The 25285-nt window shown below is 46.4% G+C and overlaps 1 protein-coding gene across 4 annotated transcripts in view; it reads left to right on the plus strand.

Annotated features, from left to right (window-relative positions):
* LOC128431237 (gamma-aminobutyric acid receptor subunit beta-3) overlaps window positions 1–25285 on the plus strand; it is a 48145-nt gene that overhangs the window by 17277 nt on the left and 5583 nt on the right. For 2 of the 4 annotated variants that reach the window (XM_053417498.1, XM_053417497.1), the window contains exons 1-7: window positions 2627–2706; window positions 2816–2907; window positions 3071–3138; window positions 13825–14045; window positions 16241–16323; window positions 16885–17022; window positions 22056–22208. In XM_053417498.1, coding sequence (XP_053273473.1) covers window positions 2627–2706; window positions 2816–2907; window positions 3071–3138; window positions 13825–14045; window positions 16241–16323; window positions 16885–17022; window positions 22056–22208 — 835 coding nt within the window. Of the gene's footprint in view, window positions 1–426; window positions 475–2626; window positions 2707–2815; window positions 2908–3070; window positions 3139–13824; window positions 14046–16240; window positions 16324–16884; window positions 17023–22055; window positions 22209–25285 lie in introns of those variants that run through there. The other 2 variants (XM_053417496.1, XM_053417499.1) reach the window with 2 other exon arrangements.

A 25285-nucleotide genomic window follows, 5' to 3' on the forward strand; every position in this document is an offset into this window, starting at 1 on the left:
AGGAGGATGGAGGATGAAGGATGAAGAGGATGATGAAGGAGAAGGGGGAGGCTGGGGTGAGGAGGAGGGGGTCGTCCCTCAGAGGAAATGGAGCTTTCCAATATTTGCCCTCAGGCACATCCCACTGTTTTGATTCCTGCTTTGCTGCAGGCGTTGAAAAGGAAACAGCAGCTTCTCTCACAGATCAATTAACTTGCATAAGAGAATCCAGGATGTTTGAACAGTGTGAAAGTGTTTATGACTGAAAAGTACTAAATGTACATTCACACTTATACAAACCAGTGGAGAAAAAGAATGTTAGAAATGGTTGCGTGTCTTGTATACACATGTCAGATTTGATTTTGTGTTATTGGTTGTGTTTGGTGATTGGTCATTGGCTGAATGCTGCCTTGTTATTAATTATGTCATCCCCCCCTTCTCTTCCAGGAACGCTGTTGACGGAAACAAGAAGTTGTTCGCCATCTATGACACGAGGTAGGAAATGTCACAACACACACAGACACACATAGAGAGACACACACACACACACAGACAGACCACACACACAGGGAATCTGTAACATGCATACTGCAGAGCCCTCAGCTGCAGACGAGGAGAAGAGTTCATCAAACACTATTTACTGCTAATCAATCACCAGCATTGATTAATGTCTGATTAATGAAGCCGACTCCTTTTCTCGACATTATTCATGTCCTCACATTTTTATAGGAAACACAGGGGAAGGGGTTTGGCGTGAGGGACACTGTAAAAAAATGTCCACAATGACAAGTTGGTCAAATCTTATCCAGGAAAAGACTTGTTTCAAATCAGTTGAAGAAAACTGTCTGAAAACACTGTGTCCCTGAGTGAAGGGTACGGTGGCCCTGAGCGGTCAAAGCACCGCGATGTGAGAAAACACGTGCAAACCAACCAAACACACTCAGAGAAATCTGCTTTATCGATTTCGCAAACACATGTGTGGCAAATACTTACAGCACTTTGCCTTTGGTTGTGTATTTGGTTGAGTTGTGAGTATTTGGTTGTTATTTGTGAATATCGGCTATATAAATAAAATGTGATCGATTGAATTAACAATTGAAACTTGAGATGCGAGGTTTGTGTGATCAAGTGTTATTTCGTAGCTTGACCCGTAAAGTCCGACTCTCCGGGTCTGCTAAAATCTCTCCGACTGTTTTTCCGTCTGGATCCGTTGTGTCTTCTGTCCCCAGAGTCTAAACTAAACCTGGAGAAGCAGATTTCACTTTCTGAGCTCGACATTTGTGCAACAAGCTCCCGGGTCGGCCGCAAATCTGAGTTCTTTCAAATCACTTCCCTGTTTTCCACCTCTTTTATTAAATCCAATAATTACTTATTTCTTAAAATGCGTGTGCTGTGTTGTTTTGACTCTTTTATTTCTCATTCAATCTACTTATTCTTTTTTCTTTTTAACTCTCTTATGTTTCTTTTCAAATCTGTCATGATGCCTTTTGTATTTCCTGTGTTTGAAATGTGTTGTACAAAACAAACTTTCCCAATTTTTTTGACCTATGTGCAAAACTTATAAGCAGCTCAATTAAAACAGTTCAAGATTTTTCTGGAACGTTTCAACCAATCGCTACGCACAAAGACCGGGGCCCATTAGAATCGGCCAATCACGTTGATTTCATTCCGTAAGCATTTCCTGATTTCTTAATTGCTTGTAGGAGACAGAGTTTAAAACTGACTGATCCTTAATCAATAAAAAGGATGGATCCATCACACTCAGGTTCCCAGGGGGGAGATGGATGGATACTTTTCTGATGCTGTCTTGAACTTGACATATTTCAGATGAATTGCAGCTGTATCATCAAAGTCTCTCTCGTGTTGTGTTTGATTACAGCGTCGTCTGTTCACAGCTTCCTCTCGGGAACCAATCAGCTGCACGTGAGCTTCTGAGCAGCAACAAAATAATTAAATAATAATTAATCATTATTATAACGGCTTGGTTGAGTTTTCTTATAGTGACGCGTTCTTTAAAACTTGGAGAAACTGTCCACACTAAGCCCACTGTGTGAAAAGGTGCCCACCCCAAATTCCTAATTGCCCGCCCCCCAATCTGTGCAGTCTATATCCGGCCCTGACTTCGACTTGCACTGCAGCTACCGGTGGGCATGTTTTTTACAGTGTGCATGTGTGCTCCTCGCATTTGAACGAGCTGAATGCCTCCACCACCAGCACCACCAGCACCACCTCCTCCTCCTCCTCCTCCTCCACCAGCAGCCACGTCCCTGCACGCCCCGCTCATCAATATGCGCTTCAGCTGCTCAACGTGAGATCCTCGTGCACAGAGACCGAGCGGAGCCAGTGTTCGCAGCGTGGAGGCGATGTCACCTCCTTCACACCTGACTCCATCAGCCGCTGACTTCTCCCGCTGCGCTCCACTTTACCCCCGTTTTCTGGGGGGGGATGCGATCCATGGATTTCCTCTGATCTGATCCGGAGCGCGTCCTGGACCGTGCGTCGATCTCAGGGGAGGGGGCTCTCTGCTGCTGCTGCACACACACACGCATACACACACACACACACACACACAGACACACACTCGGGGGTGACGAGGGAACAGGGGAGAAGAGAGATTTGATCGTAACTAAATAAAGGAGACAGGGGGATGTTTGCTTTGCACCGGCTGCGCCAATTCCGCGTGTTTTCCGCACTGGTTGTCGGTTCGATTGTGTGCTGCGCGAGAAGGTGAGCGCCCGCTGTGTGTGTGTGTGTGTGTGTGTGTGTGTCTTTCTGACGGGTCAAGGTTATTGCCCTGATTGGCTGATTGATGCAGATGTTGTCCTCTGGTCCGCAGCGTCAACGAGCCGGGCAACATGTCCTTCGTGAAGGAGACGGTGGACAAACTCCTGAAGGGCTACGACATCCGACTCAGGCCAGACTTTGGAGGTATGTGTGTGTGTTGTTGTTGATCTGAACCCACTTCCCCCTTCCCTCAAATTCAATCAGCTTTCTGTTTGGCGCCTTCCACAGTGTTGTGGTCAGGTGTGGGGCCTGTGCACACACACACACACACAGACACACATATAATCTGCTGTTTAACCTCTTCCAGGGGCCCCTGTTGCAGTTGGGATGAGCATAGACGTGGCCAGCATAGACATGGTGTCAGAAGTCAACATGGTGAGTGGATTTACACGCCACTAAATGCTTGTGTCTCTGTGTTTACTCGACCGCATAATGCACCGCAGCCCCGGCCTCTGAGCGCCGGTGCTCTGGCACTCATGCAACATGATTTTTGCAAGTGGGGAAGTGCTGATGTAAATCCAGTTTCTCCCTGTGAAGCCATTACGTGACGCCCGGGATGGATGGGCCGGCTTTCCTGTAAGCAATAAAACATCTTTATCTCGCACAGCACAGTTGTTAGCGTGCACATGCTGCTCAGCCCGGGTGGAGGGAATAAGCATAATGCAGCCTCCTGATCCCTTCTCCAACAATGCTGCTCGTCAGACAGCAGCACTGACTCACAGGGAGGAGGGAAGGTTTCAGCTTCACTACAGTAGAATGCAAACATGCACTACACACACACCGTCTGGGAAAATGGGAATTTACCAATGTGCTCTGTAGTGAAAGCAACATGGACAATGTTTTAATTTCTGTTCCTTCTCCCGGTTTGGATTTGACCCGAGTGTTCAGCAGGTTCTTGGAGTTGCGTCACACTGAGGAAAGGCAAAAGGAAAAGAAAGGGAAGGAGGAGAAAGTTCACTTTTGAGGTTCTTCAATCAATTAGAAGACAGATTGATGACAAAAGCTGTTTTCAGACATGAACTGGAAAATGTGTGAAAGTCATTTTCCAGAGTTTGTCTTTCACTCGTATGAAGAAGTAGGAGATAGTTCGAGTCAGACACGTTCACGACAACAGGGAAATGTCCGGAACATCCGTCCGAGGGGCTGGCGTCTGGGTGGTGACATGATGTATAAAGTCTGCTATAGGAAGCGTGTGTTACTGTTTACAGCACATCAACTTCAGGGTCAGTCCTTATTGTCAAAGTCTTGTTGTCTTTCCAAGTTGATATTTGGCATCATCTTCGTGTTTGGCTCTTCGGTTTCATTCCTGAGATATTTGCGTTCTTTGTGTTACTTTTCCAGTTTTGTGTTTTCCCGCTGTATTCTCACATGGGCTCAGTCGGACATTTTACGTTTATTTCACAAAGGGAAATGGCATGAAAAGCTCTGAAAAGTCTCAGGAGCAACTTGCCCATTAATTCTGTGGAGACTCTATATCCGGAAAATGTGCACTGGTCACGTTGGACTCCTCAAACCAACAACCAGAGGGAACCTTGGTTCTCGCTTTGCTCGTTAACCTCTGGAGCCACAATTAACAGTGTTCCAGGAGTGTCCACCCAGGAGGCCCTGCGAGCAGACAGCTACCAGGGAGCTCTGATTGGATTTGCTAATGTGAGCAGGATGCAGTTTGCCCCGTGTTGACGCATGTACCCACACGCAGGAGAGCAACTTCAGGCTATTGGTCTTAAAATATCAGCCCACGATGATCGGAAACAAGCGACACTGTCTCGCCTCGTCGGCCGCGGTTTCAATCCCTTTGCAGAAAAGCAGGATATCGAGGCATCAAAGGTGTTGAGTGGTGGCCATTGCTTGTAATTGGTTTTGAATCCAAGCCCCTGAATGTCCCAGGCTGCATTTGCCGTCCCCTGAACAGCACCTTCTACTCGGTCATGTCTCACGGGCCATTGCTTGTGTGGGCAAACCCATTCTGACTTTTATTAGAGACGCCGCTGAGCCCATGTGCTTTTACGACATTACAGCGGCGAGGAGTCAAACTCAGGTCAGTCTGGGAGGCAGCTGTTGACAGGTTGACCTCTGGATGTGCACAGGACATCATTTCACACACAGAGCGCCTGGGCCTTAGTGAGCAGAGAGGAAAACCACCAGAGAAGTTTTACTGCATCGCATCAGAATGTGATTGTTTTGTATGTGGGTGGTGTGTGGGCGGGTGGTGATCCATAGTAATGACTCAATCATTACTTCACCAGGTGACTCCTGCCTTTGAAAACAGGACCCTCATGTTTTGAGGTTATGTTTGGTAGCAACGTTGAATAATGTTGTTTTTTTTCTACTGAAATACCAAATATTTCTTGGTTGCAGCTTCTCAGATGTGAGAATTTGCTCTTTGTGGACTTATGTGATATTAAAATAAATAGTTTTGATGAACCGGGCAGTTGATGGAACAACATATTTACACTTTGAGGACATGATGCTGGACTTTGGACTCAGATTGAGCAAAAAGGAAAAGCCTGAACTATTAAAGTGTTTAAAATAAGCAAATAGATAAAATGCTGAAGCGCTAAAATAAACAGATTTAGTTTATGATGAATAAACTGTCAAAACCTGGTTTTTGCAAACTCCACATTGAGTCGTGAACATTAGCTAACAGCTATCAACACCGAGCAGATGAATCTGATCGACCAGGGAGTCACACAGCGGAGATCACGCTCAGACTCGTAATTAATTAGATCTATTTCTCGTGGCCACCGACGCACAGAGGAAGCACACGTGTGCGTCTCCTGGACGGCGTCCAGCCTGGGTTCTGCCCCAGCGTTTGACATTTGGATTCTTTTCACCCGGCGCTGGGACCATCTGCGGCTGTTAGCCTGGGTGTCGCTCTGGAGGGGAAATGGATAACGAGAGCTATTGTCCCGACAATGACAGGGCCGTGCCTCGTCCATTCAGCACCACTAACCAGCACAGCCCAGATAAGCACTGCCCTCTTTGTCTGTTGTGCGGAGAAGGCAATTTCTCACTTGCGAGGCACCGTTCTGCATTAATTTCAATAACATTTGCAGCAACTAAATCCACCAGCCTGGTGGAGCAACCTGCAGGCACGATGGGGGGAGTCGCCTTTAAAGTAGAGTTGGTTTTATTGAGACAATAAATGCTGGTTCAGCTGAAAAGAAGCCTGGGTCCTTTAGCTGGAGAGGAAGAAATGAAACAATTCTGCCAAATCAGATTTTTTAAGTTCGCATGAACGCAAAGTGCAATCGGCGAGTAAAGGTCGTCCTCCTGCCGCTTCACTGTCAGATCCCAGATCAGCACCTAATGGCCTCATTAAGGGTAAAAGGTTAGACTGAGGTTTAATTGCTTGAGCAAGTTGCAGGTAAATGAGCGCAGGTGGAAAAGGTCGGACATCGACTGTCGGGGGTTAAGGTCGAAGTGAACGAGCAACACACGAGTCGATCGGACGTCCTCACAGGTATTAAAAGCTAACATTTGAGTGACTGCAGGATATGAATGTGCAAATAGAGAGAATGTAAGAGACCGAGTGAGATGAAGTTATCAGGGGAGGAAAACCTAGAGGCGTATGTATTTTTCTGATGTTGTATTGTGGGTAGAGAGAAGAGAAGTTTTACTATATGACAACTCACAAATTAGTATTTCTGGGATTGTGGAGTGAAACCAAGAGTTGCCAGTCGTGGCTCTTTTCCATCTGCAGAACCCAGATTAAACTTATGATCATTTGTCTTGAAACACTAACTCACCTTCCCTCACTTTATTCTGCATCAAAGCAACCAGTTCAATGTGTCCTTTGTTAAAATTCAACCTTTCTTTTGTATTATTATGTTAAAAGACGTAGAGTGGATGGAACGTTCATTATTAAGTCATGTTGGCTGATTTGGAAAATGACTAATTTAACTTCTTCTGTGCTCAGCGGTGGATGTTGGGAAAATGAGAGTTTCCATTGAAAGAGCGAGCTCATTTCACACCCACATCACTGATGGACTCACAGAGAGAGGACGGGTCAGATTCAGAGCAGCAGAACCAGAGAAACTGTCCTGTTTATTCCTTTTTATTCTGTTTTCCTTTCTTCCCTCGAGCAGAGAGCAGGTCGGGGTCACTCACTGCTTTACAAATACAGACTTTCCAAACTTGAAACTGTAATTCATCACATTTCACTCACATGCAAAAGGCTTTTATGCAACGTTTTCTCTTCTCATATGTTTGAGCTACTGAAGCGAGGGTCAAAGGAAGGTAGTAATTTATAAAAAGAGAATAATAAGATTCTGCAGACTGCCTCCCCCAGTCATTTATTTATGGTCCCTTAAAAAACAACTGATGAAAACTCCTTTATATACCTCCACTCTGGTTTTATGTGCAGAGGGACTTCATTTCATCAGCCCCCGCCAGAGCATTGTGGCGCGCGGGGGGGGGGGGATGCTCTGTAAATTTTACTGGACACACCGCTCGGGTAGATCCAGAGGATAAAGGCTAGAGGAGAACTGTCAGATGGTGAGATTTATTGAATACGTGAATCAAACAGAGACGAGAGCAGAAAGTGAGGGATTGAAGAGGGAGAGAGGCAGAGGGGGGAGGGGGGGAGCCGAGCGAGCGCAGCATCTGGCCCCCCCGACAACCCACCTGGCAGGGCAGGTTGACTCAGTCACTTTCTGACACTCCGAGGCTGTCGCAGAGCCGAGACCTCCTGCACCGGCAGCTGCCTAACGTCAGAGAACGCCGCTAATTACCTGTGAGGCTGGTGTGTGGCGTGCCGGGGGGGGGGGGGGGGCCTGCGGTGACGAGAGACGCACCAGGACGAGATCAGAACAACACGAAATAGATGAGTCGCTCGCTCAGAAACCAGACTTCTGAACGCATCACCTCAGAGTGTGACACTTTTGAAATGCTAATCACACATTTTTATTTTTGGAAAAAATGGGTCAATGTTGGTGGAAATCAGCGCAGTGCATTTAAAATGTTTCAAACTACACTCATCAAGAAGGTTTGAATGCAAACACACGTGTGTGTAGGTGTGTTTTCAGTATCACAACCTTCTCCTGTACAAAGTGACGTCTGTGCTGCAGCTACAGACCTCTACAGACCCATCAAGGCCTTTAGTCCATTATCTGCCCCTCGTGAAAGTCATCATCGCCCTGCTAATCACTGCACCGTGGAGGCAGAGCCACTCACACGGGGAAGCGGTCAGAGCCGGGGCCTCAGTGGAGCTGCAGTCACCGGCTGAACGAGCTCCAACGCCCACGACTTCACGTGGGCGTCAGTGAAGAGGTGAACAGATTCAAATGTTTCTGCTGCCGGTAAACTGGCTGTTCTGTGATGTCTCCCTCTCCTGTTCTTCACGTCTCAGGTAATGCATGCGTGTCGGTGGCAGCTGACTGACACCGCGGCTGATTGCGGGAGGCGTCTGGGTTAATAACGTCTCCCGGTCTGAACCCAATCGATTCACAATCACCAGGAAAATCCATCGACAGCGAGCCCCCCCCCCCCCCGCATTAGATAAACCTTGGAATCAGGAATTGCCAATGCGCTAACTATGTCACACTAATTAACTTATATAGGTCTTGCAGCAATGCAGAAAGAGCATATCTTTTTATTTTTTTGCCTCATGTGCTCTGAGTGTGGCTTAATATACCCCAACGTCTTTTATCCGGCATCCGGCTTCCTGCCTGATGGAATGTAATTGGCCTCAGGAGAGAATGCGCTGCAGGAGGATCACTGCGATTTACAGTAAAATAAGCAAAGCCGACACTTCCTGGTTCCGAGTGCCAGCCCTCTAAGAGGACGCATCATTTTTGGGGGGGGGGGAGCACGTCTCTGAGTGGCGTGCACCTTTAAGACGCCACTCCCAGCTGGGACACTGGGGAGTTTCAAATTGACAGGCATCGCCCTCGTTCTTCTGTCTCTGTCCCTTTCACGCTTTAGCAAATCAAAAAACTATGAGCTTGATTTATGACGGGAGTCATCGCAAAGGTCCTCAGTCAGCAGCCGCCGCCAATCGGCTTATTGTGATGGACACAGCAGATATGAGGTTTTGAGAAGGAGAGGAAGGAAACCCACAGAAATCGAACATGTCAACATAACGCTGTTTTTGAAAATGATAGGAAAAGAAAAGGTCAGGGTAAATCAAGCCTCTGGGTTGATAACTGTGACATTGACATGGTATATACATGTTATCACAGTTATCAGTACAGAGATGACCTGAATTGAAGTAGAGACCGGGAACGGCTTGATCTGCATCCCTGCACAAATAATGATAAATGTAATAATCACTCATAATCAGGATTCTGGAGCTTGCTCTGCATATAAAGTGGATTCTGAACTGGATCAGCTGCAGTGAAGCACAACACGGGGACCTGAAGATAAATTACAGCCATTTCAAGCTTATTAACTGAGCAGGATAAGATTACCCACAGCAGAATGAGGCTTTAGTCTCATCTCTGCTTTCTGTGTGTATTTCTGGGTAATGTCACCTTTTCAAAAGTCTGAATATTCATCAGATATTCAATATTAATTTGCCGATTCTGATCCTGAATCTTACTGACACAGAGTATGCTTCCGAGACAACTTTCCTAAAACTGTCGTAAACTTCATTTATAAATTAGCAACCACCAGAAATTAAGATTTTATTGTTATTTTGTATTAAGGATTTATTTCAGTTGATTGAACATATTAAGCCTCCTAAAATAACTATAGAACGTAATAGTATACTGGACCAAGTGGAGAATAGTAAATAAGTTGATATAAGTTATTACAATAAAGCCCCTTTTCAGTTTTTTGTTCCCATTGATGGAACCTGCAGATTTTCTCCTCCTGTTTGGTTCGGGTGCTGCCTGACACTCTGCTGCTGAGTATTCTGCCTCCTCTGATCTGTTATCTAACTGTATGACACACTCTGGGGCCTAATTTAATAAGTAACAACCTACATTCACACTGTAGCCGACAGAACCCGAAGCCGACAGCCAATTTAGGAACTGTTAAACCGAGCAGATCCGCGCCATGAGAGACAGAATCAGTTTACCTCGCTGAAGGAAGGAAATGCAAACACACCAGGACGGGGAGGAAAATGAAATCTGAGGAAATGAGTGTGTGGACGGTGCACTGCAGAGTCGGAGCGGCTCTGCTCATATAAGAGAAAAACGATGTGTTTGTACATTGAGCGAAGGTTGTTCCCCGTCCGCCGCTCCCTCTGTTCCCGTTATGAGCCCATACATCATCAAATATTACACACTGAGGAGATTATCCAATATCGAGGGCCAACACTGTCATTTAGAGGAGAAGTCCACATCAATCACCTCTCTGTGTTGGCGCTCTGTAAGGGACAGGGCTATTTTTAACATTCTATAGCCGCAGCAAGGAGGGGGGGACTCGTTGAGGGATTCCCCCCCCCCACGCTGCGGTGATATACGCCTCTGGGCCGTCCCCGGGGGACCAGCGGGAATTACATTGAAGGGATTCAAATTGCTTTCCAGAACAGGAAGGGGTTCATACGGAGTACACACCGATTACACATCACGTCGCCAAAAGTTATCACCATTTTCTGTTTTCACGTGGCTTCGCTTTGATGCAGACTCCTTACGTTTCCCTCCATTGACACTTTGTGTATTGTGATGGTGGCTAGCGAGCAACCGCAGCATATGCCGGGCAAAGGGGAACATATGCCATGTGACAAACAATGTTAGCAGGATATTTCCTCGATTCTGGCGGTAGCACGACACAGTAGCCAGTGTGTTTGTGTGTGTGTGTGTGTGTGTGAGAGAGGGAGATTAACTTGAATATGGGTCAGTTCACATCCCAAACTCTGCTTATATGAGTTCTCACACACCCTGAATTAAAGTGGGCACATTAATCTAATAATTGAGTGTCGCCTAAATTCACTTTCGCCGCTCACCACTGAAAACAAAAGCTAATAACCAACACAGCCGTGTGTGTGTGTGTGTTGGGAATTCATCTGTTCACGTGGGAAATGGGAGACGTGTCAATAATTCATAATCCATAGTCCTAGATAAATCTGAGCCCACCTCTCTCACTCTAAAAAGAAACAAAGCAGTTCCAGGGCAGGTGCCGCTTACACTCGTCTTCATCTGAGATTCATTGTGATTGTCTCCATGCAACATTGATGAGGATTCCTCGGCCGCGTGTTTGTACAGGCTGCCGAGTTGAATCATTAATGTTGTGCGAGGCGTGCGCTGCCCACCTGCTGGTTCGCTGGCGGGAGATGGAAATGCATACCTAGAGCAACCGCTGGAGGGGTTGGGGGGGGAAGTGATCAGGGTCAAAACAAGGCAGAGTGGGAGAAACATCAGTCATTGGAATAGGGAGTGATGGAGGGTCGAGTTACGGCGGTAATGGAGGACAGGGGAAGTCTCCTATCAACGCTCTCGTGCTGCAAATTCTATTTCCACCGCGCGATCAATCCACACCGAGCGCTCTAATGGGACTGGGACTGATCACACTTATTTCCCTTCGAGTCACAAAATCCTGAAAAGTGACGAGGATTCATTTTGCCGTCGCTAACCGGAGCGGAGGAATGATGAACTCCTCGCGACGGGCGAGTTGATGATCGGCCTCGGCGCCTCGGTGCAAGTGGCTCTAAGTGGATTAGAAGGAGAAAGAGAAGAAATCAATACAGATGCATTTAGTTTCAGTGAAGCAACAAAATATTCATCCGCCAGAGCTGTTTGTCAAAGTCTGTTTCCAGGTGTCGGGGAAAGGGGGAAGAATCTGTGACTCTGTGAGAGGTGTGATGCTGGAAAGACGTGATTCCACTGCTCCAATCAATCAAGGGAATTAAGCAGAGGTGCATTGTGGGTAATGGCAGCACCAGGAAGAAAAAACTGCACCAATTTTGACCTTTTACAGTCTATAACTGCTGCAGTTTGTCAATTAACAAATATGTCAATTAACAGAACATTCATCCTATAGTATTTTGACATAGAAAGATATTTACTTGTATTAGTTTCAACAATTTTCTGTCATTGATTGAATTAAATAATTGAGACGATGATCTGCAGCTTCATCCATCAAGCTTCAACCAGAGCAGCGGTGTTAAGTAACTTCACCAAAACACCAAGAAGATCATCGTAGAACCAAAATAAGTGACGCTTATCTTACTACCTGATATTTTAAATCTATTTCTTTTCCTATCCAAATCATCGGTGGCCATTCGGAGCCACAGATCCGCCAAATGATTCGGGGGCCACAGGAACCAACCGACCAACCCACGGCTTCAACACTCCCCTTTCATGGCCCCGAGCCAATCAGCTCTCCCTCTCGTGCTGTGAGACCAATCTGTATCCTGTGCTGACTCAGATCGTCCCTGTTCACGTCTCTGAGTGCAAAACCAAACCTGGTGGACAAATAACAAAAAGATGAACTTTGATTTAACACAGTGTCATTCTGTTCTTCAGTGATCTCATGAAAATGCATAAAACTCCAGTGTTTTGGACGAATCAGAGTCGAGACGGAGCACGAACGGGCTGAGAGACAAAAACTATTTCAGTTACATAACGCACACACATCTTTTGTTTTTTGGAAAGCCGTGCTTATATTGCAGTGGCTGTTTTAATCTTCTCTTTCCTCTTTTGGTTATTTATTTGTCTCTTGCCGGTCGGCCTGCACCTGGAGATCGCGGCGCCAACGGACATGTGGGCGTCTGCCAGTGCCAGCTCGGTGCGGGCAGGTTTCATTTCAGGGCCACAGCGGGCGAGAGGGGGGGATCATGGCAATGCCCAGAGAGAGAGAGAGAGAGGGGGGGGAGGGGGGGGGGTGGTTGCAGATACACTGAGAGAAACAGAACTAGAGGAAGGGGGACAGTTAGCTTGGGTGAGTGGATTATGGGATGTGGGGGAAGGAGAGAGAGGCTCGGTCCTCTGTCCTCTGTCCTCTGCTGTTGCTCTGGTCCAAAACCAAAACACTGGTGTCTACACACACAACCTAACGGCAGCAGTGAAAGAACAGCGTCCTCCTGGTGGAGACTTCTTGCCAATTTGGCTTTAGTGCCAGATGGCCATGGGCTGGTGACTCAGAAAAACACGAGCGACATCAGATTCCTACAGCAACACCTTCGTACTCACAAGCAATTCACTGGTTTAACAGCAAATTAAACCATTTGAGGCTCAAAGTGTGTTCACCTCACTGTTCTGAGATCAGATTACATGTAGGTTCTTGATTTTTCAGCTTCTGCTCCTTTGACGAAATAGACGGAGACAAAATAAAAACACAGAAATGCACCGACTGCTTTTCTCTTGATGGGAAAGACGTCTTCTCTCTTGTCCCCCGATAATTCAACCAATCATCTGTCAGATGATTATTTTAAAAGACGCCTCAGATCAATGTGGTGTGGGGGGGCAATAATCACGGGCTGATTACTCATCCTTCCATCTATTATGTATACAGCTTATGCTTCGAGGGTCATGGGGGGACTGGAACCAATCTCAGCTGACATTGGGCGAGAGGCGGGGAACACACGACAGGTCTCCGGCGTATCGATCAATCAATACTGGGAAATGATCTAGGACCAGTGAGGCTGCAGCAGTCAAATTAAAACAGTCCCCCCTTTGAGATTTAGGCCTTTTGATTTTGTGTGTTTGGGAAAAACAGGACATATTCCTATTTGACTCACAGATTTTAGAGAATAACAGCACAGCTCCAACACCAGTAGCTTGACTTGCATCCAAACTGCTTACAAAAGTACAAACAGCTTATTAGAATAAAACGAGAAGAGAACACGTGTTTGAGAAGCATTCGGGAGCCATTACACTTTAACTCTGGGCTCTTTCTGAATAACTTTGTCTTTGCCGGGGAACACGTTACGACTTTGTTCGTGTGTTGGTTGTGATTTTGTGTGAAATGTTCCACTAGAGCTGCAGCTGTGTGAGTCAGCCTGCCCACACGTTGTGTTGTGCACTGGGTTGTGTACGGGTTACTGTGTTTCCAAGGCCCTTGTGAGAGTGGGATGCTGTGTCATGTCATAGGAGCCTTATCAGTGGGGGGGGGGGGGGGTTAGAATCCAGTTCAACCTATTCACACTGTCGCCCTTTGCTGTCTCTGTACCCACAGGACTACACGTTGACCATGTACTTCCAGCAGTACTGGAGGGACAAGCGTCTCGCCTACGTAGGAATCCCTCTGAACTTGACCCTGGACAACCGAGTGGCCGACCAGCTCTGGGTCCCCGACACCTACTTCCTCAACGACAAGAAGTCCTTTGTCCACGGAGTCACGGTGAAGAACCGAATGATCCGGCTGCATCCTGATGGAACCGTTCTCTATGGCCTCAGGTAACCACTTCTCCGAGCTGCTACTTCATTATTTACAGTGTCGGCCTAGGATGAGCGTAATTCTTTTGTAGTTATAGAGTGATCTATATTTATCTTACAGGGCTCCATTGTTGTCCTTTAAACACATTCCTCAGCCACACAGGGACAATTTTCTGGAGCGCTTCAGTTTATTTTGAAATCCACAAACAACGTCCTGCTCGCTTCAAAACCAAATGTATGTTAATCAGCTACTGAAAATAGTCCCTGACAAATTCCCACTGTTTCAATGATATTTGCTCAAAACGACAGAGCCCAGGTGTTTTATAGACATTTATCATCTTTTACACATGAATCTATATTTTTGTGATGCATTTAAAACAAAATTGCCCAAGGTTGAAAGACAAAGAAACTCCTGAGGGAAGGTTTGAAACTTTATGAGCAGTGAAACTTGATAAAACAGCAAAACATTTAAAAAATCTGAGTCATACTCGTACTTGTACAGTGCAGAATATTGATATATTGGACTTCTGTGATATCGCTATCGAGGAAAAAACGTCTGCGTTGATGATATAAATAGTTTTATGGCCCAGCCCTAAATAACTTCAGCCTCCTCCTTTGATTCACGTCTGAAAACTCACTCCAGAAGTAATTATTGGACACGACGCTCGATGCCGCGGCACAATCGAGTTGTTTGTTCGAGGAGCTAATCCTCAATTTCTGGGCCGTGCACATGAGCCACAGTCGCCACAACAGGCAACAAAGTGAATCTCAGGGTCAAATGGTTCTCAGATGTTTCCCAGTGTGGAGATAATTCTGTGTGTTTAAAGCTCCATTACACACGGCAGCACTGCGGCTGCCCGGGCGGAGAATTTGGCAATTTCTCTGCCGCTGCAGCCAGAGGATTATGTGCGATGCTCAAGGGCACCTCGGCAGTGGGTTGTCTTAAAACAGGGAAGGTTCCATTCTGAACAGTTTGGAAGGTGTGTTAATATGGAGCTGCTGTTTGTGTGTTTGTGTGGTAAAGCTGTTGTTTTTCAGTTCCCATTGATCTTTGCTGGTTCAGAAGAGTCAGTGTGATCATGAATATGGAAGCTTGCTTTGAATTATTAGACTGCTGAGCGAGAGAGAGAGAGAGAAGTGTGCGCGGCCCGTGTGTGTCCCTGCATGTGTGCTCACATGCATGTGTTGTGTTGATACTTAACAGTCATGCAGCCGTGCTCGCTTATGCAACTGGAGTTCACAGCACTTAGCCTCGCGGGCTACTTATAGACCTCTCGATGCTTTCAGCAGATCAGAGAGAGAGAGAGATGTGTGACGTGGTGTTTGTGATATGAAGCCTTATGTAAATGTGTCAGGTGAGGCCGGATACACATTCCCAACATGTGTAATACAAACTTATGTGTGTTTAACTAATGATTAGACGGAAGAAAGTCTAAACATTTACTTTATATAGAGACTGAAAGGCTAGAGATCTTTCTCCTGATTCCTCAAACGTCTGTGTCTGTCTGTGGATGCAGATCTCTGATACGAACACAAATTGAATAGAAAAGATCACTTCCTGTTTGAAACTTTGTCGCTGCAATGCTTTATAATGCTTTTATTTTGAAATAGCCGATATGCAATGTTTGAAAGAACAGGAAAGAAAGTTAAGAAAATAGCTTTTTATGATTTAAAGTCTGAAATATGGTACTTACACCTCGACGTGTATTTCAATGCAGCTCAGATTGAATAAGTGAAGTCGGCCTCCATCTTAAATACCTAATAATATAACACATTGTATCATATAATGTAATATGTCAACTGTGTTGTGTCACTGTACGGTTTGGTAGAGTTTGTGTAACCTCAGCTGTATAAGAACATAATCTCCCGGCTCCGCAGCCTCATCAGAGTCTGAGGCTGAACATCCTGTGGCCTCCTGCCAAGCAGCCGGCTCCTAATCAGGCCAGACTTCGACTAAATCATTTAGAATTTGCATTTCACTTTGCTGCTTATTTTAAACTGTCTGCAGCCGGTTGAGCTCAGACGTCCGATAGACGGAGGGATTCCTCCTGACGACCTCAACGCTTTAATCCAACTTCATTTAAACGGTCCAGAGAAAGAGATTCCCCCCCCCCGTCCATCTTCTCTCCGATACACTTAGTAAATCAAGTCCTGAGTCTGAAATAGATTCTCTCCGGCTTCCCCTCTCTTACCCCGTTCCTGTCATCTCTCTGCAGGATAACGACCACGGCGGCGTGTATGATGGATCTCAGGAGGTATCCCCTGGACGAGCAGAACTGCACCCTGGAGATAGAGAGCTGTGAGTAGAGAGGCCTCAGGAAACTGACAGGGTTCCAGTTAGACTGAACCTGGATTCATTATTTTGTTTCAAGTGTCATGGCATTTGTTTTAAACATGTGGTGGGGGGGGGGTGTGTTTCCTGTATATGACAGGTTGCAGAAGTGCTTGTTATCTGCTCGCCCTTATTATCAGGGCCCCGGCTGCCGCTGGCGTTCTAAGATCTTTTAAGATTTGTTTTAATTAAAAGTATTGGAATCTATCGGAATAATAAAAGTGAAGCGAGAGCTGCCAAAGACAGAGGAGAGATTTCTGCTATTTTTTTTTTCCAAACTATTTTGTGAACTGTGATGAACCCGTTAACGAGTTGACTTTCAAAGCAACGTCTGGTTCTTGGAAACGACTTCAAACAATTTTTATGTCTTCCCAAATGTCAGTGCATGGATGCTCAGCAACACTGAATATCTCGGTCTCCAGTGTTGCTCAGACAGATGGTTACACCTTGGTGTGCGTGTGTGTCTGTGTGTGTGTGTGTGTGTGTGTGTGTGTGTGTGTGTCTGTGTGTGTGTGTTTGTGTGTGCAGATGGCTACACCACGGACGACATTGAGTTCTACTGGAAAGGAGGCGAGACGGCTGTGACGGGGGTGACGCGAATCGAGCTGCCTCAGTTCTCCATCGTCGACTACAAGCTGGTGTCCAGAAACGTTGTCTTTTCCACAGGTAAACACTGCACCACCACATGTTGTGTTGAGTTGTGTGTCTTTCTCCAGCCCTCACACTCGACACTCCCTTTATGGAAAATGCTAGACAGGCCGACAAGTGTGTGTTGCATTTTAGATGATATTGCTCACATCACATCAAGCACTGGCCTGTCTTCAAGCTTATTATTTAATCCATTTCTGCTGCAAACCTTTCTGGTGCCAAAGCTGTTGATCTCTACTCCTCAGAGTCAGAGTTGTGTTTGTCGGAGCTTCTAATTGGGTTGATTTGAGGGAAACACACGGTCTTTGAAGTTTCTCCCCAAGTGTCTTCGCTACACGCCGTAAACGCCGTGAGGTACACGGTAAATCTCGTCCATGTCACGGTGGCTCTTGACCTTTCCAGAGGGGACCTGGGAGCTACTGGTTGTTCTTTCTGGTTATTTCATGCTGATGTCTAAAGTGGCTCCGATCGATTCAGTCAGTCAATACAACCAGTGTCAGAGGAGCAGGTGGATCTTTAAACTGGACACGATGGTTTCGAACATCAAGTTTAGTTTCTAACATGAAATAGTTTTTAATATATATGAGTTAACAATGAGAGTTTTTGGGGGGAAATCAGCCGTATTAGAGATTATGTTTTCATCTGCTTGTGTTTGTCCGTTATTTAACAGCTGGTTTCTAACAGGTGTGTGAGTGTGGTTGGATCAGATTTGACAAAAATGATGATGTCTACGTCCTTGATGGAGTTAAAAGGGCAACAACTAAAAAAATGATCTTCTGTGAGATCAGGTTTACTGTTTTAACTTTGGAATAAACGGTCATCTTCACACATATTCACAATAGATTGCTTTTTAAGTTAAATGGAAAATTAATTTGTCGTCTCAATAAATCGGTTATTAATGCAATTCAAATAGGTTTACACCTTCAAAATAAAAGCATTCGATGTATCTGGGCGTTCTTGTATCAGTTACATGGTAAAAAACATAAATCAAACTCCTTGAAACGACTTGAAAACAAAGCCCACAGTGGTTTCGATGCCCTTCAGCAGATGATCCTCCGAACCCCCTCGTGAATATTCATCGATGAAACAATGAAGCAAACACACCAGCACCATAAAGAGGTGCCGGCTGCGAGGAAATGTTTAGACGTCGGCGCCGTCATGAACCGTCGTGGAGAAACACATCAATCAGTTTTATTTATAACCTCACGATGAAGCTTCTTCTTCCCAGTGATTCCATCTCTCATGGCAGTTAACTTGAAGAAAGGTCAACACCTTCCGGCGATTTGTTGTGTTACTGTACAAGAAAATAAAAAAGACATTTGCTCTGTCGTATTTCCCGTTGCAATTAAAGCGCGTGGCTGTTTTGACGAAGTGTCGACACGGGGGTGTTTAATATATTCCGTGAACTTTGGTGGTTATGTGCAGGCTCTTTAATTAATGGGGTTTTTTATGTGCACATCCCAGATAGAGAACTTTAGTGACGCTCCCTAACCAAGTGCCATTTAATCTGGTCAGTGGAGACGCATTCAGAGAGGAAGCTTCTCCGGAGCCGGGGCAGGGAAATAAAAAGCTCTGTGACATTTAGCGATGGCGTAATTCCTCACAGAAGTCCAGCCACTCCCAGTCCAATCAGGACACATCTCCCTCCCACTAGTGTCTGAGTCACAGCTCCAGACATCTCATTGTCTTCAGCCTCATTCTGTGTCTTCATCTCAGAACGTTGCTGCACTGCTTCCTCCGTCTTTCCCTGTAAACACTGCACATGTCTCCACGTTCATCTGCGAATCTCCCAGTTCACTCGCTTGCTGGAAGCGTAGCACGTCCCCAGTGGGTGGTGACAGTTAAACTTCAGTGTCCAGCTCCGGTGCTCTTGGCAGCGTGTGTGAGGAGCGTCAAAGGCTCCCCCCCCCCCCCCCCCCCCCCCCCCTATGCCGGCTAATGACCAGGTTTCCTTCGCCACCCGTCGGCTTTACTTTCGCTTCGTTCCCCTCCACCGCCTCTCCGCCCCCCAGTACACATGCCCCAGCACCAGTCGTCTTGTAAGAGGTGTGGTTGGATGCCAATTATCCTGCTCTCTGACAGAAAAACAGCCCAGGATCTGTGGCATTAGATATTCATGCGCTATGAGACCCACAACATTAATTATTCTTCTCCAAGCACACATCCAAACACTGCCTGAGCATGTACATACAGTGAGAATGTATGACCAGACCTCATGGCTACATTAAGTATATCGATGTTAAAGTGTGTGTTAGTGGTCGATCCCCTTTCTATGCGATGATTAAGGCCGTAAATATTCAATAGAATCCATATTTCATGTATTTTTGACAGACCGGGCCTTGAGATTGTTCCCCCCATTTGTTCGGATTCTGAAAACATGAAATGCTTCATTAACAGCTTTTGAAAATAGCCCTGAAAGTAAAAAAAAGTCTTTAACTAGTGCAGCTCTGAAACTCGTTATTATACCTCAAAGCTCTTCTTCTTCTTCTTCTTCTTCTTCTTCTTCTCTATATATATTTTGCTCCAATGTTTTTGGTGCTGCTGTCAAGTGGAACTGGTTTTTGATGGGGAGGCGATCCCTTAGTACCTGCAAAGAACAAACCAGTGACAGACGTATGTCAACTGTGGGATTGTAAGGAAAAAAACTCGCCATTTTTATCCCGTAGAAGGGAGAGGCTTCTTCCGGCTCACGCCCCCGGTCTACATCAGGTGAGGCCATCTCGACTGTGACCCTCCTGCCATGAGGGCGACAGAGGAGACAGCCGACATCCTCTCATTTTCCTCAAACTCCCATCGTGCCACCGTTGCCATCGAATCAACTTTCCAGTCCCCCCCCCCCCCTGTCTCCTCTCCTCCTCGGCCTCGCACATGGTGTTCCTCCCACTCGCAGATGTTGTTTGGTGTAGCAGTTACAGCCGGTACAGTTCGACGCCCACGCTCGAGCGAAACCTCGGCCTCCTCGTTTTTCTCAAACCGCGCCAAAGATACGGAGAGGGCCTCGGTGTTGAGGCTGATCAGGAGTCGCCGATAAGGAGCCATCACGTAGAGGTTAATGAGATATTTTAAGACCGGCGACAATCTGTTCCCATATTCGCTGCAATGAAGCGTATGTTCAGCGTGTGGCAAGTTTGTTCACTGCTGCCAGAACTATGAGCCAAATATAGGCGGATCATCAAATGTGCTAAATAAAACATGAGCGTGTAAGCCTTCCTAGCTTCACCATAGATTGGTTTATCACAAATCTGATGTAATTTACACTGAATATTCACTCAGGAAGTAGAATGTCACTCAACATCGATAAGTTTAAACATTTCTTTCAACAAAATCCATGAATTATTCTCTGAGAAATCAATAAAAGTGTCAAAAATCCATCTATCCTAACTTGAGTTGACTAAATACAACTTTTAACTAACTACACAAAGTTAACAAGACACAAGAAGGGGCAGGTGATACAACAGGAAGTGATGAAGTCAAGGTGCAAATACACAAAATATTCAAAATTCTATTAAATTCAAAAATGAGGCCATAAAAAAGTAAGTCACTTTGTGTGTGACATTTCAACAATAATTAAAAGTGCTTAACCTAAAAATTAAAAAGGCATCATGACAAATTAAACATAAAACGATTGAAAAAAGAGAAATTACTCATGAGTGTGGAATTATTAAGACATTAGTAATTATTTGATGTCATAAAAGGCAGAGAAGCGAGTCGCTGCAGTGGAGCAGAAGAAGTGAACGCTGCTTCTCCGTGTTCAGTTGTGACTCTTGGGACCAAACTGAAGGGATGTGAACAGTATTCCCACAACAGCTCAAAACAGAATCTTCAAAAGTAAGAGACGGAGGCAGAATCCTGACATCTCGTGTGATGGTGTTATATTTATATCTTTCACAGCAGGTCACAGTGATGCTCGACACAAACTGTAAAACAGGTGGAGAGACGGTTCACTTATAAATATCTTTTTTTCAGGTCAGAACAATACAGTAATACAGCGTGGAGCTTTTGTTCTTACCCCTTGTTTCACCTGATAGAGACACGTTAGAGATTTATTGTAATTTCTGTAATGTTTCCCTAGGTCATAGGCTCGTTTCCCACTGATCCCACACGAGACGTCACAGTGAATGTACACGATGCTCACATGGAGTCGACCCCCTTTAAATGTAAATCCGTGTCTCAGTCAGTCAATAGCAGTTACACCAGATAGCGTTTGAGGAACAGCCGTGTTTCACCAGAATTTTATGAGCTCTGAATATTAATGGCACCGTGTTATTTCAGAGTGACTCTCGATCCAGCTCCACACGCCGGCACAGTCAATCAGACCCACGCTCGCCACAAGTAGCTTTGGCTGAAACCCACGGCTCGTAAATTGCAGCCTAATGCCCCCCCCCCCCCCCCCCCCCGCTTCTCCTCCGATCTACACCGAAAATGGAAAAAACAGCTACCAATATTGGGAGTAACGAACCGTAGATTCAATCCACGAGGAGACGTCGGCCATTACAGCGGCGTGTCACGCACACGCACGTAAGCAGTCATCACATTCCGAGTCATGGGAAAGCGATGGGAGAAATGCTTCCTCATAGCAAATCACGTTCAGGAATATTGTTCTGTGTTCCTGAGTGATGAAGCATGGGAAGCGCATCTATTAAGCTTTCGTTCCCGCTGTGGGTTCGAATCCCAGCGAATCATGCCGTGAATTATGAGACGTGGAAAAGTGATGAATCAAAATGTGCTGATATCTTCAGCACCAGCGTGAATATTGTGTCCCATCGATGTGAAACGGGGCTACAGGCCTGTGTGTGTGAGAGAGAGAGAGAGAGAGAGAGAGAGATGGATGGAGGGAGGGAGGGAGGGATAGAGTCCGTATGTTTTTAAGCTAGTGATGGGGATGCTTGTTGCCATGGCAATAAAATCCAGCCCATGCTGTCCGAGTTGTCATGGAAACTGAAACAAAAACACGAGGTGTCCCTGTGTGCTCCTCGGAGAACCGCACGTTCGATGCTGGTCCTGCTGTCCACCTTAAACCCTGACATCCTGCCGCCCCTCTCTCCCCCCAGGTGCCTACCCTCGACTGTCTCTGAGCTTCAAGCTGAAGAGGAACATTGGCTACTTCATCCTGCAGACCTACATGCCGTCCATCCTGATCACCATCCTCTCCTGGGTCTCCTTCTGGATAAACTATGACGCGTCGGCGGCCCGAGTGGCTCTAGGTAAGAGGCGGCCGTTCAGATGCAGGTATTTGGTTTTATCTGATGAGGTCGGGGACCAGAGGGAGCCGCCAGCTCCCCCCCCCCCCTTCCCCCTCTCTGATGGATCCCCAGAAGCGACGCAGAGAGACTGGGCTCCTCCTTCTGATTGTGGGATTAGCTGGAAATTGGTGGGACTGAATGTAAATGGGTTTGAAGCACATTTCCATTATGTCTGCGCGACCTTGACTGGGCCCTAACTGGGTCATACCTCACGCCTGTAGCTGCTGTGGTCACGGAGAAGCCTGCAGGAGCTATAAATACACCACATCCCTAATGAGCGTCATTTCCAGTCCTTATTGCGGCGGGGCTGTGTGGGAGCCAGGGCCCACTCACTGCAGGGCTCCTGTGATCAGTAAACAAGGCAGAGACGGACGCTGCTCGGTGTTCAGATCCCACTGCAGCTCCGCTTCTTTCTCTCCTGTGAAGAGTTGACTGGTTCCAGACGACTTATCAGGCAGGAGCAATAATCATAATGTGAGGCTGACTTGATAACGACCCCCTAAAACCAGAGGGTTGTTTAAAAAGCTTTAATTCCTCGGCCCCCGAGTCATTGGATTGTTCTTCTGTTGATTGATTGTCCTGCTTATATTGTAACAGGGTTTTAGAAAGTGCTAAAAGCCTCCAAACAAAGTTTTCTATCATACGTGCCAAGGAGGGAACAGAAGGTTTGATGGGTAACCGTTAGTTTTTGTTGGATAATAAATTATACTAATTACATAGCCAACTAACATTTAGAGACCTCTGCCTCTGGAGTGCCTGTTTGCTTCAATCCTAGAGGTTAGATCGAGCTCACATTATCAGATTCCCTTCGGGGACTAAAACAGAAGATTGTCTCCAAACTGACTCAGATACAATCATTCATTCACCAGAGCCCCCGCTACGTGCAAACTTTACCAACTAACGGTACTTACACCAGACTTCTGATGCCGAGAGAATGAAATCACAGATTCTGAATGTGAATCTTGTTATCAGCCTAATTTAGTATACTACATAAACACACATGGTCCAGTGCGTGTCAGGTGGTTTGTGGTGGAGTCTCAGGGGCCCCGGCAGTGAATCATGTCCCCGGGGAACGTCTGAGGCTTTGATCCGTCCGTGCCAATTGCCTGCTCCTTTGATCATCTTCACGTGGACAGGTAATGGAACAGTAACGACCTCAACACGTCTTAATGCTTTTAGTAAAACATCCCGTGATCCATCACCTGTCTGCCACCCTGTTATCCACAGGAGCACAAAGCTTATTAGAGCCTGGAATGGATCGGCGTGCGTAGAGTTTAATTTGTTTAACATCCCCCTTAATTTGCCATGAACTGGTTTGCTTTATTTTGTTCAGGCATGCATGCAATATGTGGCAATTACAGTACTGGGTGTTTGTGTGTGTGTATTTACGAGTGGATGCACATGTGTGCAATATCTGGCGTGTGCCTCCTCAGCTTAGAGGCAACCGAGGGTTCATTCACTCCTCCCGATGGATCGTTAGGAACATTTCACCTTTATCATGCATGGGAATGTGTGTGTGTGTGTGTGTTTGTGTGTATGTGTGTTTGTGTGTATGGGGGGGGGTGGCAGTAAGAGCAGTGTAATGATCATGGAGAAATCAATTGGAGGAGGCGGCAGGAAAACAATTGAGTTGTTTGAAGGAGAATCTCATTTTCCTGAGCAGTTGAGAAGCATTGTTAAGTTCCGCAGTCACGCCCTTTGTTCATAACCATCTTATATGAAGAGCGGGGGTGTGGGCATTAGCTGTAATTGGTGTGGGAGCCCAGTCTGCCTAATGGTGGACTCAGGAGTTGGGAGTGGGGCTCGCTGGGCGTTATTCCAGACCTATGGAAACTCGTTTTTCTCAATCAGCGACTCCCAAAATGATAAATGTGAGAAGCGCTGCGCATGCTAACAAGGTAGCTGACAATATGTGGCGCCTGCAGGTGATGAATGGAGGCGTCCAATCACCACGGCTTTGATTTACCTCCCGGGCCGAGGCCCGTGCAGCTACCCCATTGCTGGCTGTCCTTACTGCATCCTGCATGATACCTCGTCCTCTTTGTGATGTTGGGCCGTGTTGCTAATGGCCTATTGGCTTGTGATTAGAGGAGATTTGATTGCTGTGCGCCTTCGTTGCTGCTGTTGAGGTGGAAAAGACTCAAGGGGGAGGGGATGGAAAGAAGAGGGGTAGAGGTAGAGGAATGTGGGGAGAGGATGATAACAGTAGGATGAGACAGACAGAGAGAGAGGGCGAGAGAGATGGAAAAAGACAGAGAGTGAGAGAAACCCTGTAAACTATATTTCTCCCCGGAGAGTGAAATGGCGTGATGAAAAAGGAGGGAGGCCCGTGACGAGCGCGCGGCGCCTTGATTAAATTGTCCGAAAAGGGAGCGAGGGAGGGAGAGGATGAGGAATGGATGGAGGGAGGGAGGGAGGGAGGGAGCAAAGGACAGAGAGTAATGGCACAGCGGAGAGAGAACACCTATAAAGAACAAGGCTGTCGTTAAGCAGAGGGAGAGGACGGGGCAGCGACGCACAACCTGTGCGGTCGAGCTAATTCACATTCACACCCTCTGACAACACACATACATTCACACACATGAGCGCGGTTAGCCTTGTAATGTGCCAGTAAATCACAGCAAGGGCTGCGGCGACCTTAGCCCCCCCCCAGCCCCTATCTCTTCACTGTACACACACACACACACACACACACACACACACACACACACACACACACACACACACACACACACACACACACACACACACACACACACACACACACGCGTAACCCAGCTACTGATAGGCTCCATTTTTCCAATGCAGACAGATAAGTTTGAGTGGAGACATATCTGCCACATACGTGTAATGAGACCAGTGGAGTTGATGTGTTGCAGGTCATGGGTTTGCATGGGCGTGGTGACACGTATGAGCGTTGGCTGCCACATGTGATTTGCACAGTGGCCCTGGAAAATACACGGCACCTAACACACTAGATACAGGACATATGACATATAGGGTACATGCATGTTTGTTTCTTTTGCGGTTTTTCCTGT

Source organism: Pleuronectes platessa, chromosome 24 (genome assembly GCF_947347685.1).
Source record: "Pleuronectes platessa chromosome 24, fPlePla1.1, whole genome shotgun sequence".
Taxonomy (NCBI): domain Eukaryota; kingdom Metazoa; phylum Chordata; class Actinopteri; order Pleuronectiformes; family Pleuronectidae; genus Pleuronectes; species Pleuronectes platessa.